This window comes from Pyrgilauda ruficollis, unplaced genomic scaffold (genome assembly GCF_017590135.1).
Source record: "Pyrgilauda ruficollis isolate IOZ18807 unplaced genomic scaffold, ASM1759013v1 scaffold115, whole genome shotgun sequence".
NCBI lineage: Eukaryota > Metazoa > Chordata > Aves > Passeriformes > Passeridae > Pyrgilauda > Pyrgilauda ruficollis.
Window position 1 is genome coordinate 1,269,950 of NW_024509766.1, and position 18,734 is coordinate 1,288,683.

At 58.8% G+C, this 18,734-nt stretch overlaps 2 protein-coding genes across 3 annotated transcripts; one reads left to right on the top strand and one right to left on the bottom strand.

Moving 5' to 3' along the window:
- Positions 1 to 125: 125 nt before the first annotated feature.
- GRIN3B (glutamate ionotropic receptor NMDA type subunit 3B) lies at positions 126 to 12,065 on the top strand. The gene is made up of 10 exons (XM_041481286.1): positions 126 to 820; positions 1,552 to 2,150; positions 2,580 to 3,630; positions 4,012 to 4,157; positions 4,343 to 4,458; positions 4,600 to 4,751; positions 4,831 to 4,995; positions 5,199 to 5,266; positions 5,386 to 5,650; positions 11,286 to 12,065. The coding sequence occupies exons 1-10, from the start codon at positions 347 to 349 to the stop codon at positions 11,349 to 11,351; spliced, it is 3,102 nt and encodes a 1,033-aa protein (XP_041337220.1). The 5' UTR covers positions 126 to 346; the 3' UTR covers positions 11,352 to 12,065.
- Positions 6,649 to 18,563, bottom strand: TMEM259 (transmembrane protein 259). Of its 2 annotated transcripts, none has more exons than XM_041481306.1 (11): positions 18,339 to 18,563; positions 16,205 to 16,471; positions 15,801 to 15,912; positions 13,529 to 13,639; positions 12,511 to 12,633; positions 12,090 to 12,190; positions 11,176 to 11,233; positions 10,779 to 10,862; positions 10,167 to 10,299; positions 9,709 to 9,808; positions 6,649 to 9,050 (listed from the first exon to the last, which is right to left on the bottom strand). In XM_041481306.1, the coding sequence occupies exons 1-11, from the start codon at positions 18,561 to 18,563 to the stop codon at positions 8,256 to 8,258; spliced, it is 2,109 nt and encodes a 702-aa protein (XP_041337240.1). In that variant the 3' UTR covers positions 6,649 to 8,255. The 2 variants fall into 2 exon arrangements, with proteins under 2 accessions (XP_041337240.1, XP_041337232.1); XM_041481298.1 differs by having other exon boundaries at positions 15,747 to 15,912.
- Between the last annotated feature and the right edge of the window lie 171 nt (positions 18,564 to 18,734).

The following is an 18,734-nucleotide window of genomic DNA, read 5'->3' on the forward strand; positions in this document are numbered from 1 at the left end:
GTCCAGAGGTAGCCGGGACCACCGTGGGACCAGCGGGCATCTCCGCGCCAGGGGACCCCGCGGTGGCAGCGCTCGGACGGCAGCTCCGCGCGGGTGGGGGCCCCCTGTGCTGCGGGGCGCGGGGAGGGGGGGACCCGCGCCGCGCGTGGGCGTGGACGGGGCGGCTGCGGGCGGGTCCGGCGCTGCGTGGGCCGGGTCCGGCGTGACCCACCGCGCACCGGGGGCTGCGGGGCCTCGGCGCTACCCGGGGACGGGGGGGCCCGGGCGGGAGGTCCCTGCCCGTAGCCGGAGCCGGCCCCGGCGGAGCGCAGAGCGGCGGGGCCGGTGCGGGGCCGGTGCGGGGTGCATGGCGGGGCTGCGGGCGCTCTGGCTGCTGGCGGCGGCTCTGGGGGCGGCGGGGGGACACCCGCATCCCTGCCGCGTCCCGGCGCCCCCCGGCCCCGACCTCGGCCCCAGCCCCGGACCCACCGTGCGCCTCGGGGCGCTGCTGCCGCCCGCGCCCGCCCGCGCCCGGCTTCGTGCCGCGCTGGCCCGAGCCGCCGGTACCGGTATCGGTACCGGCCCCGGGGGGAGCCCCGGGGAGGTGACGCTGCCCCACAACCTCAGCCTGGAGGTGGTGGGGGGCGGCCCGGCGGCGCGGGACCCCGGCTCGCTGGCTCGGTGGCTGTGCGGGGCGCTGGCGGGGCGCGGCGTGGCCGCCGTCCTGGCGCTGCCCCGCTCCCGGCGGGAGCTGCTCCAGCTCGACTTCCTCGCCGCTGCCCTCCAGGTCCCCTTCGTCAGCATCCTGGACACCCGCTGGCCGCTGCCTTTCCGAGCGCAGGTGAGACCCGCAGCTGCACGCAGCTCCCGTCCCCGCTCCCGTCCCTGCTCGCCGGCTCCGTCCTTGCTCCCGTCCCGATCCCCGTCTCGACTCCATACCGGCTCTGTTCCGCGGGTCCTCCGCCCGGCTCGGACGTGCCTCCGATCCCGATCCCGATCCCGATCCCGATCCCGGCTTCGATTCCAGCTCCAATTCGGAATCCCAACCACTCATCCTTGCTGCATCCCGACTATCTCCGGGCTCCATCCCGGTTCTGTTCTCCCTCTGTCTTCTCTTCCACCCCGGCCCCATCCCATCCTCATTCCCATCTCCATCCTGCCTCTACCCCAGCCTCATCCTGTGCCCCATCCTGGCTGTGTGTCTCCCATCTCAGCTCTATTCCAGCCCCCTTTTGGCCCTCATTCCAGCCCTATCCTGGCTCTATCCCAGCTCCCATCTCAGCTCTCTCCTGGCTCCTTGCCCAGCTCTATCCCAGACCCAATTCCAGCTTTGACTCCAAGGTAAGTTCCCTGGTTCCTCAGGAAGCTCTGCAGCCCTCGGCCCCAGTCCCCACTCCATTCTATCTCCGGAGGGCTCTGGGATGTGTCCTGGCAGTGCATCCCAGACAGGAACCGGGCAGGTGATGGGCAGGGAGTGTGGGATGACCTCAGGGCAGGTGGGTCCATGTCTGCCGCTGCCCCTGGGCTCTTCCCACAGGCAGGGGCACAGCCACGACCCTTTTGTGTTGGCAGAGCCCCTTCCACTTCCACATGGACCGGCAGAGCTCCCTGGAGACGCTGCTGGACGTGCTGGTGAGCGTCCTGCAGGCCAACGACTGGCAGGAGACCAGCCTGGTGCTCTGCCACCCCTGGGACATCGACAGCTTCCTGGAGCTCTGGGCCCAACGTTCCCAGCTCTTCCTCCGCACTGTCCTGGACCTGGGCTACCTGGATGAGCCCAGGGCCACCCGCTACCTGCGGCAGCACGGGGACCGTGTCAGGACCCTGTCCAGCCCCGTGCTGCTGCTGGGCTGTGACCTGCACCGTGCTCGACTCGTCTTCCAGGCGGCCGAGGAATTGGGGCTGCCACCGCAGGAATTCCACTGGATGCTGGGCTTCCCGCTCAGCACCAGTGAGCTGCAGACCGAGGGCCTGCCCCCAGGGCTGCTGGCCTTTGGGGAGGTCAGCCGGCCACCGCTGGAGCTCTTTGTGCAGGACATGGTGGGACTGGTATCCCAGGCCATCGCCCGCGCTGCCCGCGGCCTCCCTGACCCCGCACAGCTGCAGACCACGGGCAACTGCAATGAGAGGCACCGGGCAGGCAGCGAGTCCCCAGGGCTCTTCCTTGCCCGGTAAGGGGGTGCTGGGGGCTCCTCTTTTCCCCCATCCTGGCTCTGTGGTATTGGGGTGTATGGGAGAGTTCTGCCCCAGGCCTGGGATAGGTAAGGGCAGAGCCAGGGGACCCCTGGGCTCAGTGCAGTGCTGTCCCCAGCCACCACCATGGGGCTCAGACCCCCAGGACATGGTTAGCACTGCACAGGGGGGACGTGTCACTTCAGATCTCCTTAACACTGCCCAAGCACGGTCACTCCATAAATATTAATAACTCTGGCCCTGGCAGCACAGCGAGCTGCAGGGCAGCGCAGCGGGGCCGGATCCTGCTGCTCCTCCTTGACCTTGTCCCTGCCTGTACTGGGCACGTCCCTCTCCCAGCTCCCAGCCTCATCCCTTGGTCCCAGCTGACCCCGAGCAATGGAGCAGTGAAACCCTTCCCTTGTCAGGTTCCTGGCCAACACGTCCTTCCACGGCCAGACGGGGCTGGTGCGCGTGGAGAACACGGCGTTGGTGAGGCCAGAGCAGCAGTTCCGCATCTGGAGCCTGCGTAGGGACTCGCAGGGGGTCCCCACCTGGATGACAGTGGGCACCTGGAGCCACGGCAAGCTGGAGCTGGAGGAGGTCGTGTGGCAGAGCCAGCGGCAGCACAAGAGCCCCGGCGAGGCGGCCGAGGGGGCCCGGACACGGCTGCGGGTGGTGACGTTGGTGGAGCACCCCTTTGTCTTCACCAGGGAGGTGGATGAGGAAGGGAACTGCCCGGCTGGGCAGCTCTGCCTGGACCCCGGCACAAACGATTCGGCCGTGCTGGACGCCCTCTTTGAGAAGATTGGCAATGGCAACGGATCGGTGCCACAGGAGTACAAGAAATGCTGCTATGGGTACTGCATCGACCTGCTGGAGAAGCTGGCCGAGGACATGGCCTTTGATTTCGAGCTCTACATCGTGGGCGATGGGAAATACGGCGCCTGGAAGAACGGGCGCTGGACGGGACTGGTGGGGGACCTGCTCAGTGGCACGGCCCACATGGCCGTCACCTCCTTCAGCATCAACTCGGCGCGGAGCAAAGTCATCGACTTCACCAGCCCCTTCTTCTCCACCAGCTTGGGCATCCTGGTGAGGACCAAGGACACGGCGTCGCCCATCGGGGCCTTCATGTGGCCCCTGCACTGGACCATGTGGGTGGGCATCTTCGTGGCGCTGCACATGACCGCGCTCTTCCTCACCCTCTACGAGTGGAAGAGCCCCTATGGAATGACCCCCCACGGGCGCAACCGCATGAAGATCTTCTCCTACTCCTCAGCCCTCAACCTCTGCTACGCCATCCTCTTCGGGCGCACTGTCTCCAGCAAGACGCCCAAGTGCTGCACCGGCCGCTTCCTCATGAACCTCTGGGCCATCTTCTGCCTCCTGGTGCTCTCCAGCTACACGGCCAACCTGGCAGCTGTCATGGTGGGGGACAAGACCTTCGAGGAGCTCTCAGGCATCCACGACCCAAAGGTGAGTGAGTGTCCTGCTGCTTCATGTGGGCTGGGAGAGGGCTGAAGGCCAGGGAAGGGGCTGAGGGGGGCCCTGCCCTTCCTTTTGCACCTTCCTTCTTCTCTCCAGCCCCAGATTTTGGCCCCTCCTAAGCATGGAGGGGGTCTTTGAGACCTGCAGAAAGCTTTGAGTGTGTATCCCACTGGAGTTAAATCCCAGCCTCAGCTCCAGGGTAGGGGGAAGTGGGCTGAGTTTGGGCTGAGGCTGCTCTTGGGGAAGCTCTTTCCCACACCCCCCACAAGAGCTGCACCTCTGGGGCTGCCCAGACACCCTGCCTGGGACTCAGGGCTGGGGACACATTCCTGGGGCCAGGGGTGCTGATGCTCTGGTGCCTCCTTCCAGCTCCATCACCCCTCACAGGGCTTCCGCTTCGGCACAGTGTGGGAGAGCAGTGCTGAGGAGTACATCAAGAAGAGCTTCCCCGAGATGCACGAGTACATGCGGCGCTACAACGTCCCCACCACCCCCGACGGCGTCACCATGCTCAAGTGAGGGGCAGGGAGAGCATAAGGGGTTCCCCCCACCTTTTACCCCTCCCAGGGTATCTTTTATCCCAGTCCTGGAGCCTGTGCAGCCTCCAGAGCTCCCCACCTCTGGGAGGGGTGTCAGGCTGGGGGGATGCTGGACAAGGGGGTGCAGCCCCTCCCTGAGCATCCCCCCCGTGTCCCCACAGGACAGAGCCTGCCAAGCTCAACGCCTTCATCATGGACAAGTCCCTGCTGGATTATGAGGTCTCCATCGACTCTGACTGCAAACTGCTCACTGTGGGCAAACCCTTCGCCATCGAAGGTTTGTGGGGGCTGTGCTGGGAAGGGGGTTCTGCTGCGTGTGTGTGACTGGGCTGGGGTCATGCCCCCTCCGTGGTGGGCACTGGGGGCTGCACCCCCCGTCCCAGCACTGCCCCTCTCTCCCCCCGCTCACCGGGGCCAGGCTACGGCATCGGCCTCCCCCAGAACTCCCCGCTGACCTCCAACGTCTCCGAGTTCATCAGCCGCTACAAGTCCTCGGGGTTCATCGACCTCCTGCACGACAAGTGGTACAAGATGGTGCCCTGCGGCAAACGCGTCTTCGCGGTCACTGAGGTGCGGCGGCGCCTCGGCCGGGGGGGCTCTGGGGTCTGACAGCCCCCGCAGCCCAGCCCACACCCCCTGCCGCCCGCAGACCCTGCAGATGGGCATCTACCACTTCTCGGGGCTGTTCGTGCTGCTGTGCATCGGCCTGAGCGGCTCCCTCCTCACCTCGCTGGGCGAGCACGTCTTCTACCGCCTCGTCCTGCCCCGCATCCGGCGCAAGAAGAAATTCAGTTACTGGCTGCACACGAGCCAGGTGGGGCCACGGGAAGGGGCTCACACAGCGCCCCAAAGACCCCTAACCCCGCTGCTCCCTCTTAAATTGCATCACCTCTGCCCTTCTCCAAACCCCCGTTTAAGCCCTGAACCGTCACCTCCAGACCATCACCCTCCAATGACTCCCTGGCCTGTTAACCTCCAGACCATCCCCCCAAGTCCCTCTTGCCACGTTCCCCACAGAAAATCCATCGGGCTCTGAATATGGGCACGGAGGAGCGGAAGAGCCAGCAGCTGAAGTTGGAGAAGAGGTACGGCTGGGACTGGAGCCTGCCCTGCTCTCCTCCTCCTCCTCCTGGACAGCCAGAGCTCTGTGGGGCTGCGGAGGGACCCCACAGCAGCCGATCCCAATTCAGCCCTCCCCGCTCAGGTGCGAGCCCCAGCCGAGGTCGGCCCCGGCGGCAGCGCAGCCCTGGAGCGCCCTGCGGAAGGAGGCGCGGCGGGTGCGCTTCCAGCTGGACAAAGCCCCCCCCGAGGATGAGGGGTCCCCTCCGTGGCACCCCGGGAACGGGCGGCCGCCGCAGCCCCTGGACAGAGCGGCCGGTGAGAACGAGCTGCGGGAGCTGGAGGAGAAGATCCAGGAGATGCGGGACCAGCTGCGGGCGGCGCTGCTGAGGAAGAGCGAGCTGGTGTCCGTGCTGGGCACCACCAAGGGCTGCCGGCCACTGCCCGCACCGCTGGCCAGCGAGGAAGACCGGGAGGAGAGGTGAGGTGGTGGGCAGGGACCCCCCCAAAACATCCCAGGGGCAGGGCAGGGCAGCCGCTCCTCCGGCTCGGAGGGGGAGTGGGAGGAAAAAAGGGAGGGGGGATGTCCAGGGGCTGCCCCAGCTCTGCGGTCTTTTTCTCTCTCCCTGTCCCTTCTGGTGGCAGTGGGGTTTGGAGGGCCGGGAGGTTCTTTTTGGGGGGTTGAGTTGGGGTGAGAGGTCCCCGCAGTGCCCGGACAAAGCTCAGCCCCGCGCCCCCGCTCTGTTTTCACACCACGTAAATAAAGATGACGAAGGAAGATGAAGTCTGCTTTTCCTCTTCCCCAAACGCAGCCAGGGCTGGCTGAGAGCAACCCTTCCCTTCCCTCCTTCCTCCGCAGGCCCAGCTCAGCCCCGCCGCAGGACGGCCGCGATTAGGAGGAGGAGGAGGAGGCAGAGGAAGCTCCCACAGGCACGGGGCAGGACAGGCAGAGACCGAAACCTCCCTCTGGAGAGGCAGCTCCAGCTCCAAATCCGGGCTGATCTCAGAGCCACCGCAAAGCAGAGCCGCAGCCTTCCTCGGGCGGAGGGTGAGGGATGGAGACGCTGCACGGGGAGCGGGACAGGCTCGGCTCAGGGCTCTGAGCATAAGGAAAAGCTCCCCATGCCACTACAGGCGGCCGTGGAAGGAGCCGGAGCCCTGCAGCCCCTCCCCTGGCACGGAGGCTGCCCAGTTCCACCGAGCATGGCCGGGACAGGGCTGGTGCTCGGCCCCCTGCCCTGCCACCGCCCCTGCACACTGCAAGGGGACAGATGGTGACAGCCCAGGACGGCAGGAGGAGGCACCCCCAGGACTGAGCATCCACCTCGCTGCACCCCCCTGCCCCCAGGACTCCCACACATCAGCCCAGCACAGCCGTGGGCAGGACAGGGGGCAGCGCTGCAGGAGCTGTTAAGAGATAATATTTATTATTATATACAAACACATTTTGTACATTAATTAAATAGAATGAACTCTACTCTTCATTCATCAAATCATTTGGTTTGGTGTCCCCCATTCCCCTCCCACCCACTCCTCTGAAAAGCCTACGGTCATTCCTGGCACTCCAGAGGCTGGGAGCCACTTGGCCACAAGGCTCCTTCCCAGGAGTGCTGGCAGCAGCAAGATTTGACCTGCTGGTCACAGCAGGGTCCCCCCTGCCCTGGAGCAGCACCATGGCTGCTCCAGGTAAAAAGGAAAAACAAAAAGGGGGCACCCAGGTGGGAAAGGCAGAGGGGTGAGGAGGGGGCTCTGAGCCCCCCCGTGTTGATAAGGTAACACTGGAACACAGGCAGCCCTCCCAGGGGGAGGGACTCCAGACACTGCTCAGCCATAGGGGAAAAACACTGAACTCGGGACATGTGTGCAGGGACCCAGCTGTCCCCAAGAGCTAAGTGCCCACGTGTCACCTCCTGTCCCTGCCCTGTCCCACCATGGTTCTCCCAGAGCTTCATTTTGCCTCGCTCTGCTGCACCTCCCTGCACAAACCCTCCTTCCAGCACACCCCGGCATGGATCTGGCCCCTCTGCAGGGGTCCACAGGCAGCCCCCCAGCTCAGCCTCTTGTAGAGGTCAGGTTCTGCCAGCCTCACCTCCACTGCCAGGCAAACCTGGGAAAACCAGGTGAAATGTCTTTGCTTTAGTGTTTTGGTTCTTTGCTAAACCAGCTCGTGCAACAATCCAGGCATGAGGAGCCACTCTCTCCTCTGGGATGGGGCTGATCCAAAGCACAGACGTGTCCCCCAGGAGGGACAAGGCACTGGAAAGCAGCTGCCTCACCCAGAGCAGAGCTGTGCAGGACAGAGCTGCTGCCCTCACCCCACACCTCTCCAGACACCCACTGCAGCACAGCTCCCTCCAAGCATCACTCAGGCTCCTGGGATGGCAGCTCCCAGCTGGACACAGCACCTTCCACCTCCCAACCCACCCACCAAGGGAAGTTTAAGGAAAAAAGGGGCTGAACTGCAGCTTTCTGCTTTGGTTGTGCCCTAGCCTGGGCAGACTTTGCCTGGGGAAGGTAAAAGCTCCTCCTCCCCTCAGGAGCAGGAAAGTGACCAGGAATCACCTCTGTGGCTCTCCCACAGGGGCTGGACACTCTGCCTGCTCTATCCACTCCTACTCTAACCACAAAGCTGCCACACCTGTGGCCTGTCCCAGGTCAGCTGCCCCCTGGGATCAGCACCTGGACTGCAAACACAGCTGCAGGGGCAAAGCCAGGGACTGGGGGACAGGGAAAAGCCAGGGCACGAGCAGGGCAGGGTGGGAACAGGCAGCTGGCTCACCTGTGGCCTCAGAGGAGCCCTGGAGCCGTGTGGGCCAGGGGACCAAAACCCCCCATCCTTCCCACAGCCCCCCAGTGCCTTTCCTAGGGGAGGGAGGTCACAGCAGCCCTGCTCTGTCCCAGCTGCTCCGGCTCTGCTCAGAGGGATCCATGGGTTAAGGATGATGGTGAAGTGAGAAATAGTAACAAACAAAATCCAAATGTCTTCCTGGCAGTCCAGAGTGACAGCAACGGGGCTCAGGACAGGTTCCTGGAGCTTGGCTCTGAGCTGGGCGTTCTCTCTGCTGGTGCTGGGCAGGGGCTGCTCTCCCCTCGGTCCTCCAAACCTCTGTCCTGGTCACTGTCCCCCCCCGAGGCTGGCAGGGGCTCTGCCACGCTGCTGCTGCCCGTGCAGTTTTTGCCACTGGGTTTTGCTCGGCTGTTTGAGCCCTCCAGAGCCTCAGTCTGCTTGGGAAGGGAGGGGCTGGAGACCACCCCCTCCTGCAGCGGGGCAGCCCCAGCAGAGGGGGAAGCATCTGCTGCAGCCACCACGGACGTTGAGGTGACCTCGATGGTGATGGAGCCCATGGCCGTCTCCGGGTGGTCGCTGCTGACCCTGATGCGGGCGACCAGCCCGGAGGCCGTGGCCGCCTCCTGAGGGGTCCCGTTGGCCATGGCTTCGTGCACCACGGTGGGCTCCAGGAGGGTGGTGCTCAGGTCGGACAGAAACGAGGCCTCTGTGACGATGGCAGCCGTCTCAGCCACCCAGTTCAGGTCGCTGCCCACGGAGGTGGCGGCGGCGATGACGCTGGAGGCCTCGCCCGGGCTCAGCGCGGCCGGACCCCCGCCCTCCCCGAGGGGCCCGGGGGCCAGCGGGGCTCGGCGACCCCCGGCCTCCACTGGGGCAGCCGTGGTGTTGTTGTTGAGGTTGTCCTGCAGCGTGGTCTGGGTGCCCTGCCCGACCTGCTGGTTCTGCAGCAGCATCTCCTGGATCCGGATCTGCTGCAGGATGGCTGGCAGCTCATAGTGGTGGAAGAAGTAAATCATCGAGTGCTGGTGGAGGAAAAGGAAAAGTGTCACCCTGGGCCTGGGTCACAGGCCACCACATGCCAAAAAAACCAAACTTCTCCGGAAGAATCCTGCTGCTCTGACACCCAGAAAGTCAGCAGCAAGTTTGGAAAGATTTATCCCTTCTACTATGACTACTGCAAGCTGCTTTATAGTTTCTCTCTGAAGACAGGCAACAGAGTACAACCCCTCTTCACTTTCAAAGGCTGGGAAAAGAAGGATGACAGCATTCCTCTGGCCCATCCTCTATTCCATGTCCCCACCCTGCAGCAGGTCAACAGCCAAATTCACCCAACAGGTATGCTGGATCCAGGATATCAGACATCAGCTTGGAGCTGATCCCACACACATCCTCACTGCACAGACTTGAATAGCACCTCTGCAAGGCAGACCCTCCCCAGGATTTATTCCAGAAAGACAGGACAGAAATCCTTTCCCAACACCCATGTAGCATCAGGTTATTGTCAGTCCCATGGCTGGACTGGAGGTAGCAGTCCAAACATCCAGAGCCTCATTCTGCTGCTCCATTTCCAAAACAGGCTGAATTCCACCTCTTACAGAAATAAGGATCCTTCCTTCCAACCCAGCTTGAGAGGAAGTTTGACAAAGCCCCCCAAGGTGCAGCAGCCCTGCAGGGACTCACCTGGATGAAGAGCCAGGAGGTGACAAGTGCCAGGCTGCTGTACTGCCCGTTGAAGCGATAGTGGTAGGCGTAGAAGGCAAAGTGGTACAAGTAGAAGAATCTGGACAAGAAAGCAAGAAAAATCAGGAAAAATGAGAGCTCCCTTCTCCTCCCAACACCAGGCTGAGCTGGCGCACTTCACAGGGGGTGACAGATTCATTAACAGCTAATTAGAGTTGACTGTCTATGAAGAGGACAAAACAAGAGGCTGGGGAAGATCAAGGTGATTGCAAGACCCAGGCCCAAACCCAAAATTGGAAGAACTGCACTTTGGATCCTGTGACATGTGGGGCAGCTCCCAAGCAGCCACATAAATAATACCCTTAGGAGTGGAGGCCGTTGTGCCTGGGGTGCTGGGAAGGACTCAGAGCAGCTGGGGGAGGACAGGCAGAGGGAATGTGGCCACAGCCAGCCCTCACCTGAGCCAGTGCCTCTTGCTGGTGTTGGTGTGGCAGCAGATGGCGTCGTACTGGTCCGCCAGCCACACGATGAGGATGATGTAGAAAGCAGTTGTGGTGTCATTGAAGAACTCGGACATTATAGCCTCCATACCTGGGGACAGAGGGGACATCAGCACGTGGCAGGGCACGGGAAGGGGTCCTGTGTCACCTCTGACTGCACCTGCCCAGGGCAGGTAACTGGGCTCTGCTTATGGCAGCAGCTACGGCCAAGAATGCTCTGCCTGCCACATCCCACGGATCAGCTGCATCCCACAGCACAGATTTCAGGAAATTTTGCTGCTTTTTAAATTAAAATTGTGCAAATGCAACGTGGCCATACAGTGCAAGTCTGCAGCGAGCTCTAAGGACAGACAAAGCTTTGGATTCTGGGATTTCCCAACAAACTGCTACTTTTCCAGGGGACCCAGAAGGACAATGGAGCTCACTGTGCCATCAAATTCCAGAGCCTTCTGCCTTGTGATGAGCAGCCACAGTAACCACCTGCCACGGCCAGCTTGGAACAGGGAATTAGACTTCCCACAGATCCCAGAGGGACGTGCTGCAGACACAAGCAGTGAAGCAAGTCCTTACCGACCAGAGCCAGGATGACAGTGAGGAGTGGAGCAGCAGGGAATGCAATGGTCATGTTCATCTCCAGCATCTGTAACAGGTCAACTGCAAGAGGGAAAACACGCTGTGGCATGGAGAGGACAGAGGGCCACAGAACCCTCCACCCCACAGTCTGCTCAGTGCAGCCACATCCTCTGTCCCCAGCCAATACCTCTCAGGATAGAGAATAAGCTCTGGCAAGTGCAGTGACTGGGAGCAGGAGGATGTACTCCCCGTGCAGCTACAGGCAGGACCCTTCCAAACTGGAACTAATGATCCTCAGGGTCCTTCCAACCCAAACCTGCTGTGACTCTACAACACCCCATGCTGCAGCAGGCACAGCGCCCAGCACAGCCCAAACCCCTCAGCCAGTCCTTACCAATGAAGACAAAGATCTGATGGTGGGAGTAGCGCAGCAGCATCGAGACAGAGAGAGTCTGGAACAGGAGAGAGAAGGGGAGGCAGATTAGAGCCCCACGGCTGCAGGAGTCGCTTGGAATCGCAGTGCGGCACAGACCCAGGCGAGCCTGGGCTTGCACATCCCACATTCATTAGCTGGAGCTGTGCAGAGCCATTTCCCAAAGAGTAATTAGAGCTTCACAAACAGCAATTAATCTCTGTGCTGCTGCAGGGGAACAGACAGTAAGGGATTTGTTTGTAAAGGGACCAACCCTGAATGCTTGTGTTGGGGCCACACCAAGCCACAGAGCTGGGAGCAGGGATTTTCCTGTCCTCCATCCCGCTCCTCCCTGCACTCAGTTCCTCCTCAGTGCCCACAGTGTGATTGTGCACAGACCTGCCCCATGGGTGGGACAGCCACACACAAAGAGACAGTCACCCACAGCCACCCAAGACAACAAACACCAGGTAGTTATGGCTTGGGAGCTTGTCTGATGTGTATCCGAAAACACCTTGTCTCACACATCATCACTTGGTTTATCTTGATCACTCCTGGCAAATCAGTCTGGGCTGTTCTTAAAAGTCTCAGAGGACAAATGTCTGCACCCTGTACTGACAGCTGGAGTGTTTTAAGGACACTTAGAAATTAACAGCAGCTCCCTTTTGACAACAAAAACAACACTGCATTTTAGGTCAGCTCTACTGTTCATTCCACTGGTGGACTTCAGAAACTTTAGAAAAAAAAAAACAAACAAACAACAACATGCTCCAGAGTAGGGCCTCATTCTCCACCAACTACACTTCAAAAGCAGATGAGAGCTCTGCTGTAACACCAACCACTCCCTGCCCAGCACCAGGCTGAGGCCAGGCACTGCCCAGCTCACAGTGACTTACGAAGATGACCATGATGACGAAGGCTGCCAGGTAGGACGTCCTGGCCATCCACATGCTGACAAAGCGATAATGCTCCCCAGACACCACGTTACGAAGGAAACCTGGAGAAAAAGCACAAACACAAGCTCAGTGTGATTAAGCTATAGACTAAGAACCAAGCTCCAGTGCCTGCAGAAGAAACAGGATTTGGAGCAAATCCTCAGGGTAGCACTCATTGTCATGCAGGGCGGTGAGGTGGGAGGAAATCACGTTTCCAGACACCTCTCCCCTCCTGCCTCTCTCATTTTGTCCTTGACAATAACACAGGGAGCTGCTCCCTGCATTACAGATTAATCAATAGTCAGAAGATGATAGTCAGGCATCCACAGAACAAACACCCACTGCTCCAAGCAGCCTCTGCTGACACTCCTCCAGGCCTTACCTTTGTTTTCCTCGTTTTCAGCTAAAGCTTTGACACTCGACATCAGGATATCGTCGTAGCCCAGGAACTCGTCCAGCAGCAGGCGGCTGAACCTGTCCCCAAAGCACTGATCCCTTGTAGGATCTAGAGAGAACACAAAAAAACCTTTCACACTGTTCACACCTGGAGCCAAAAAGGCACAAGGTGAGGGATACTTGTGCCACCAGAGCTGCATCTGTACGTGGACCTGGGGAAGTAAAACCAAACTTGGGAGGACTGGGAGGGAAAATATCAACCCCTGACAGATCCAGCCACACTGAAGTGCAAATGGCAGTCATGCCTTAAGGACTGTCAGGGATGTCACACTCTGTGCTGGCACAGACACAAAGGGAATTTGCCTTCTAGGCTTGGCCTATCTCTGGGGCTCACCCTGATTGCTCATTACTGCACAGGAAAGCTGCTTAACCCCCATCCACCTCTGCTTCAGCTTGAGTGGGAGGAAGTGATGAGCTCCTCTCTGGTTGCTGCGCTAACAGATACAGAGGTTCACAGGCACGAGAAGGTCTGAGGCTGTGTTCCTGACTTGGACAGGTTTTAACAGAGCCAATGCCAGGAGAGGAGAACACTGTTTGGGGAAATGACCTGCTGGTGCTCACAGGGGCACAGCAGCACACACAGTGTGACAGATCTGTGAGCACCGTCCCCAGCTCCTGCACAGCTGCTCTGGCCTCCAGGCTCTACTGCTGCTGCTCAGAGCTTCAGTGCCTTCTGCCAGGGAGAGAGCTCTTCCCTGCTCCATGTGGGAAAACTGTGCTGGGCATGACATCAGGGCTCACTGAACCAGGCTCCACCATTTCATAAAGCTCCTCCTGAAAAGCTGTGACCTACTAAAGGCAGACAGGCTGCACAATGCAGCTCCCCTGCGTGGGAAGTGAGCACCATCAGCTTCAGGAAGCGTTCCCAGAGATGGTGTGGAGGTCTCTGCACTGCAGGTACCCACCCCTGAGCCCCTGCCCTGCCCAGGCTGCCTCCCACTCACCCAGGGTCACCACCATGACGGGGATGCTGAGGCGCTGCCGCGTGCTCTGGGACAGGCGCAGGAAGCCGTATTCCAGAGAATATTCCACAATGTACTCTTCCTGTGGCCACACTGGGAGAGAGACACAGGGAGACTCAACACCCACATCTGCAAACAGCCAGCACGAAGAAACAGCCCCACTGGGTTCCCTCCCTCCCTCCCATCATGTTCTTGAAAAGGGAACTGGTTGTAAATGTGGGCTCCAGGCTTCCCTCAAACAATTAAACATAAATCAATACAAACTCTTTGGAATTACAGCCCTTGATATTAGTCCTTAATGTGGGACTTCTGGGAAAGCTTCAGGGCAGCAGTTCCAAGCTCTGCCCAGAATCTGCCCACATCTTTGCCTGGCAAACCCAGAGCCACCTGTTCTTGCTTTGCTCAATTTCTGCTTCCCATGTTGTTTGGGAACCAGCAGGAAAATCCACTTTACACCTGCTGAGCACCAAGTAAATGCTCCAGAGGCAAGAGCCCTGCACTTCCCAGGGGACTGAGGTCACTGCTGCAATTACATGTCAGAACTGAAGGCAGCAGCAATTACAGCTTTCCCAAAAACTGGTGGTGCCTGAAGTTTCTCCGGTTTGGTTTTTGTTTTTTTTTTCAAGAAAGGTTCCAAAGAGATGCTTTTTTGCTACATCATCTCTGAAAGGACAAAACCTCCCGCTAAGCCAGAGCCAAGCAATTTAATCCCTGCTCTTTCAGACTGCCAGGGTGTATCTCCAGGAGGGGGGAGACAGCTGTCAGGCAGCTCCCAGCTCCACAGTGACAGTTAAAGTGACACAAGAACTGAACAGACACACACCTGACCCAGCACTGACAGAGATCTCCTGATCCCCTTTTTGGGCAGCAAACACAAGCTGGGCTGTTTGGTTTGTCTTTTTTTTCTATTATAAACAGTTTTAAGCTCAAAAGGAAATCAAGGGTTCAAACATCAACAAACAATTACTTCCTTTGTATAATAAAATATTTTATCATTGTAAAATTGACAAAATATTCTGACTAAACATAAAATTTCGTGCACTGAGAAGACTGAAAATGTGGAAAAAATATTTAAATCAGATATTTGGGACTGAATTAAAGATGTGAATTTTGCAACTAATCTGGGAAACAGCCTGTTCTCTTCCTCTCCTTTTCTGGATCATTTCCAACCAGGCATTCAGCAAAACAAGGGACTTCCCACCAGTGCCCCAGCCCAGCACAACGTGACTCTTCTCAGAACCCGGGCACCAGCAATAAAGGTCCTGCACCAAAAACATTTACTGCTCTCTAGTCTTAATGACCTTTAATTCAGGACTAATGAGCTCTGGATGAGCACCAAGCAAATCCACTGCAAGACCAAGGAACAAGACAGTGTCCAGTCTCATCCTCCTCCACAGCCACAACCCCAGTGTGTCTGCAGGGCAAAGAATTCCAGCCTTCACAGGGACAACAGTGTGGTGAAAGAGGCCAAATTCTAGCAAATTTTGTGGAAAGACCAAAGAATCCAAGTCCACATCTCTATTTTAAGATAAATATTCCTTAGTAGACTTCCTACCTTAACCACTAGAAACAGAACCTTTTCCACACTGGAATTCCATTTTAAATAATACAAAGCTACTAAATCTGCCTCTGGAATTTACAAGTCCTGAGCAGCTTAGGTCAGGCAGGAAAAGGGTGGGATAAGGCCAGGGAACATCCGAGTGGAACAGCAGTGCTGTATCGCAATCCACCAAAACCCGCTGGGTGGCTTTTGGGATTAATTAATTGTAGCAAATTGGCTGCTCCAAGTGCTGGTGTTGGCTCAGCACCCAGAACACAGCCCAAACCCTGCTCATGCTAGAAGGAATGTCACTGTCAGGAGATCCCTGTGGGTTGCAGGGGACAGTGACTGGATCAGAACAGGGGGTTCAGGTTTATCTGAGACACCTCACACCAATCACCACAGGACCCTGCCAGGCCAAGAGCCTTTGTTCACCTGTGGCTGATCTGAAGCCTCTTGGCCTGGCAAATTTTCTAATCCAGCCTCCCCCAGGCCTCAGGGCAGAGCTTGCTGTGGGTCTGCTGTTCGTACTGACAGGATTATCCCCAGGAAGACATTTAAGGTCACTGTGCAGGTGCCCCAAGGAGCCAGGATGGGACATGTGGGGAGGATGATGATGGGAGGAAGGAGGAGCACAGGTAGCAGTGAAGGTGTGATTACCTGCTCGGGCTAGCATCTCAAACTCGGACACAGTCTCCCGCAGAGGCTGCATACCTTTAGTGGCTGCGTCACTAAACGAGAACTCCTGGCTGTCGTTGTGGGGCAGCTCAGTGCTGCTCACCCGGGATGGCTTGAGGAACACCTTGGGCTCGATATCCAGCTCAAACTGTTGGAAAACCAGAGTAGGGAAAGCCACATCAGCAGCCTCTTTACCTCTCACCCGCCATGCTCTCTCTATCCACACAAAGCCCTACCCCCACCAAAAGGACATTTGATCTGGCTTTCCTTTCTGTGTTAAACCATCAGAGGCCAATGTGGGGATTCAGAAACAGCCAAAGAACAGGCTTTGTTTCCAGGAGACCAAGGGATCACACAGAAACTTCACTTCCAACTAAGACTTCTCCCCAGCCCATCACCCGGACTCCCCTCTCCAGCATACACAGGGATCGCATCCTTGCCTTGATGGAGCTGTTTTCAAACATATCCACAGTCATCTCTTCCTCTTCCTCCTCCTCTTCCTCAGTCGTGGACTCAACCACCATTCCTGGGAACTTGTCCACCCCACAGAACTGCAGGAAGATGGGGGCCCGGCTGGAGTTGCGCTGGATTTCCACCCGCAGGATTCCATCGCGGGGCCACTTATCCCGCACGTGCTCCAGGCAGTTGATGGGAGAGCGGGAGAAGGCGATGTGGATGTAGGCCAGGATGAAGAGCACAAAGAGAGCCTAAAGGGCAGGAGACAAGGCAGACACTGTCAGACCCCTAGTTATCAGCAGCTCTTCTCAGCCTGTGAAACATCAGAATAACTTGGGCGAGTGGACCAGCAAGTGGACAAGAGCTTTGATGCTTCCCTGCATCAGCAAGGCAGCAGGCAGTCCTTGGCTGTTCCAGCAGGGAACACACCAAAGGCATCAGGAACCAACTGCTCCTGCTCATGAGAGCTGTGACAGTGACAGAGACAGTGACAGCATTCTGAAAGCTCAGGTCCTGCATCCAACAGCGTCCCAAAACCGACCACACAGAGCACCAGTGCAGGGTGAGGCCACGAGGCACACTGAAGGAAATGGAAACATGTCCGTGCCTTCCAACCCTTCCCTCCTCAGCACAAACAGTTTCCTGCTGAAACCTACAGAAGCCTGCCTAGCTTTGTAAAGGCAGAATAAAGAAAACTCTAAGCAAAGCCAAGCCACCCCTGGGCAGGATGACCCAAAGCCACATGAGATCCGTTGTCCCACAGAACAGGTCCTGCCCTGGGGAGGCTGAGCTGGCCCCCGAGGCCGTGCACAGAACAGCACAGCTCCCTGTCCTGCCTCCATCCCAGGAACAGCCATAAACCACAGAAAAGCAGGGTGGACTAAAAACACTTGTTCCCTGGAGTGAACAGAGATGTCCAAAGTTCAGAGCTCAGAGCAGAGCTGGCACAGCGAGCGGCACTGCTGAGCTCAGAGCGCCCTTCCCAGCCACCCTGCCCGCTCTGTCCTCATCAGCCCCGCCGTCCTGACCTATTTGTGATGAACAAACAGCCTGGTAAACATCACTCTGCAGAGGAGCTGCACAGGGACATGTGAGGGAAGGTAAAGCAGAGCCACCTCCCTGGTTGTAGGAGCCACAGAAGAGCCAGGGGTAATTCCAGGGCTCGGGATGGGAATGTGGGTTCCCACTTCCCTCCTGCCAGCAGCTGGAGGAGAACTGGGAGCAGGCTGCTGACCTGTGACCCTGCAGGCTGCTCTCCACAGAGCCCTGAGGAAGTTTTTCCTTCTCTGGGAGGAGCTGGGATCAGAGGCAGAAGCAAAACAAACTGCTCCCAGCCACTCTGCCTGACCAGCGCACCGTTAGCACTATCCCTGTCCCAGCTGGTTTGCCAGGATGCAGATGAACAACTGAGAGAGGGAACAGGGATGAGAAAAACCCAAACGTCTCCTGAAAGGGTAGAAAACATATCTATGCAGCATGAGACAAGCTGTGCTGAATGTTTTCTTGCTGAAACCTACAGGAGTGTGCTGCTGTTGCCTGGCAAGCTGCTCTCCCCTTCTCCTTTCCCTAATTTCTCACCCTGGAAGATGTGGAGCAGGATTTGACCTGAGGGCAGCCACCCCTGGACACTGACAGGCCCCTCTGGGAGGGTCCCCATCAGCCAGCAGGCAGCTGGGGTCACCCCAGAGCACACTGACACATTCCTGGCACTGCTGAAAGAAACGGGGCTGTGCCTTAACTGCTTCCAGAAAAGACAAGACTCCAGCAAAACTCCAACAATCCGTAGGTCATGTGGGAAATGTATCCAAAATGTGCCATTGCTAGGAAACAGAAAAGGAAACCTCTCCTGCCTCGCGTCAGCCTGGCTGCCCAGCAAGCTGGCTCAGCAATTTCTTTTTGATTTACAGATCTGGAAGAGCTCCAGAGTGCAGGGAACACCGGGACCACCACGGAGACCAACGCCTCCCTCACAGGAGGGGCCCACGGGAGCTCCGGGGACAGCTCGGTGTGCATGGTCCAAACACAGCCTGCTACCTCCGGCAGAGGCACGACTTTCGGTGCTTCTAATAAAATTCCTGCCCTCAGCTCAACCGCGGGCCGGCAGGAGCTGCCCCTCACCTTGAGGAGAACGAAGAACTCGAAGACGCGGCGGAAGGAGGGAGGGAAGAGGCGCGCGTAGGTCACTGCCATCTTGAAGAACAGCGCGTGGAAGAGGCGGTCCCGCACGTTGATCAGGGGGTTCTGGTTGAGGTTGGGGTTGCGGACGCCCCGGTTGTTGCCGCCGGCGGCCCCGGCGTTGTTGGCCGGGTGGTGGTTGTTTGCGTTCGGCTGGTTCTCGGACATCCTGACGGGGTCGGATGAGGGCTGGGCCCGAAAATGCTGCTGCTGCTCCGCGGGCCGGGCTGGGGCCGGGCGGGCGCTGCGGAGGGGCCGCGGGCGCGGCACCGGCGCTGCCTCCGTCCCCCTCCCCGGCCCCTGCCCGGCGCAGACGCCTCGGGGCGGCGGCGGGTCAGG

Coding starts and splice junctions, on each gene's coding strand:
- GRIN3B (XM_041481286.1), top strand. CDS start 347: ATGGCGGGGCTGCGGGCGCTCTGGCTGCTGGCGGCGGCTCTGGGGGCG. Junction 821..1,551: donor CGCTGCCTTTCCGAGCGCAG/GTGAGACCCGCA, acceptor TTGTGTTGGCAG/AGCCCCTTCCACTTCCACAT. Junction 4,996..5,198: donor ACTGGCTGCACACGAGCCAG/GTGGGGCCACGG, acceptor CGTTCCCCACAG/AAAATCCATCGGGCTCTGAA.
- TMEM259 (XM_041481298.1), bottom strand. CDS start 18,563: ATGTCCGAGAACCAGCCGAACGCAAACAACCACCACCCGGCCAACAAC. Junction 12,191..12,510: donor TGAAAACGAGGAAAACAAAG/GTAAGGCCTGGA, acceptor CTTTTTCTCCAG/GTTTCCTTCGTAACGTGGTG. Junction 9,051..9,708: donor CCTCCTGGCTCTTCATCCAG/GTGAGTCCCTGC, acceptor TTCCTCCACCAG/CACTCGATGATTTACTTCTT.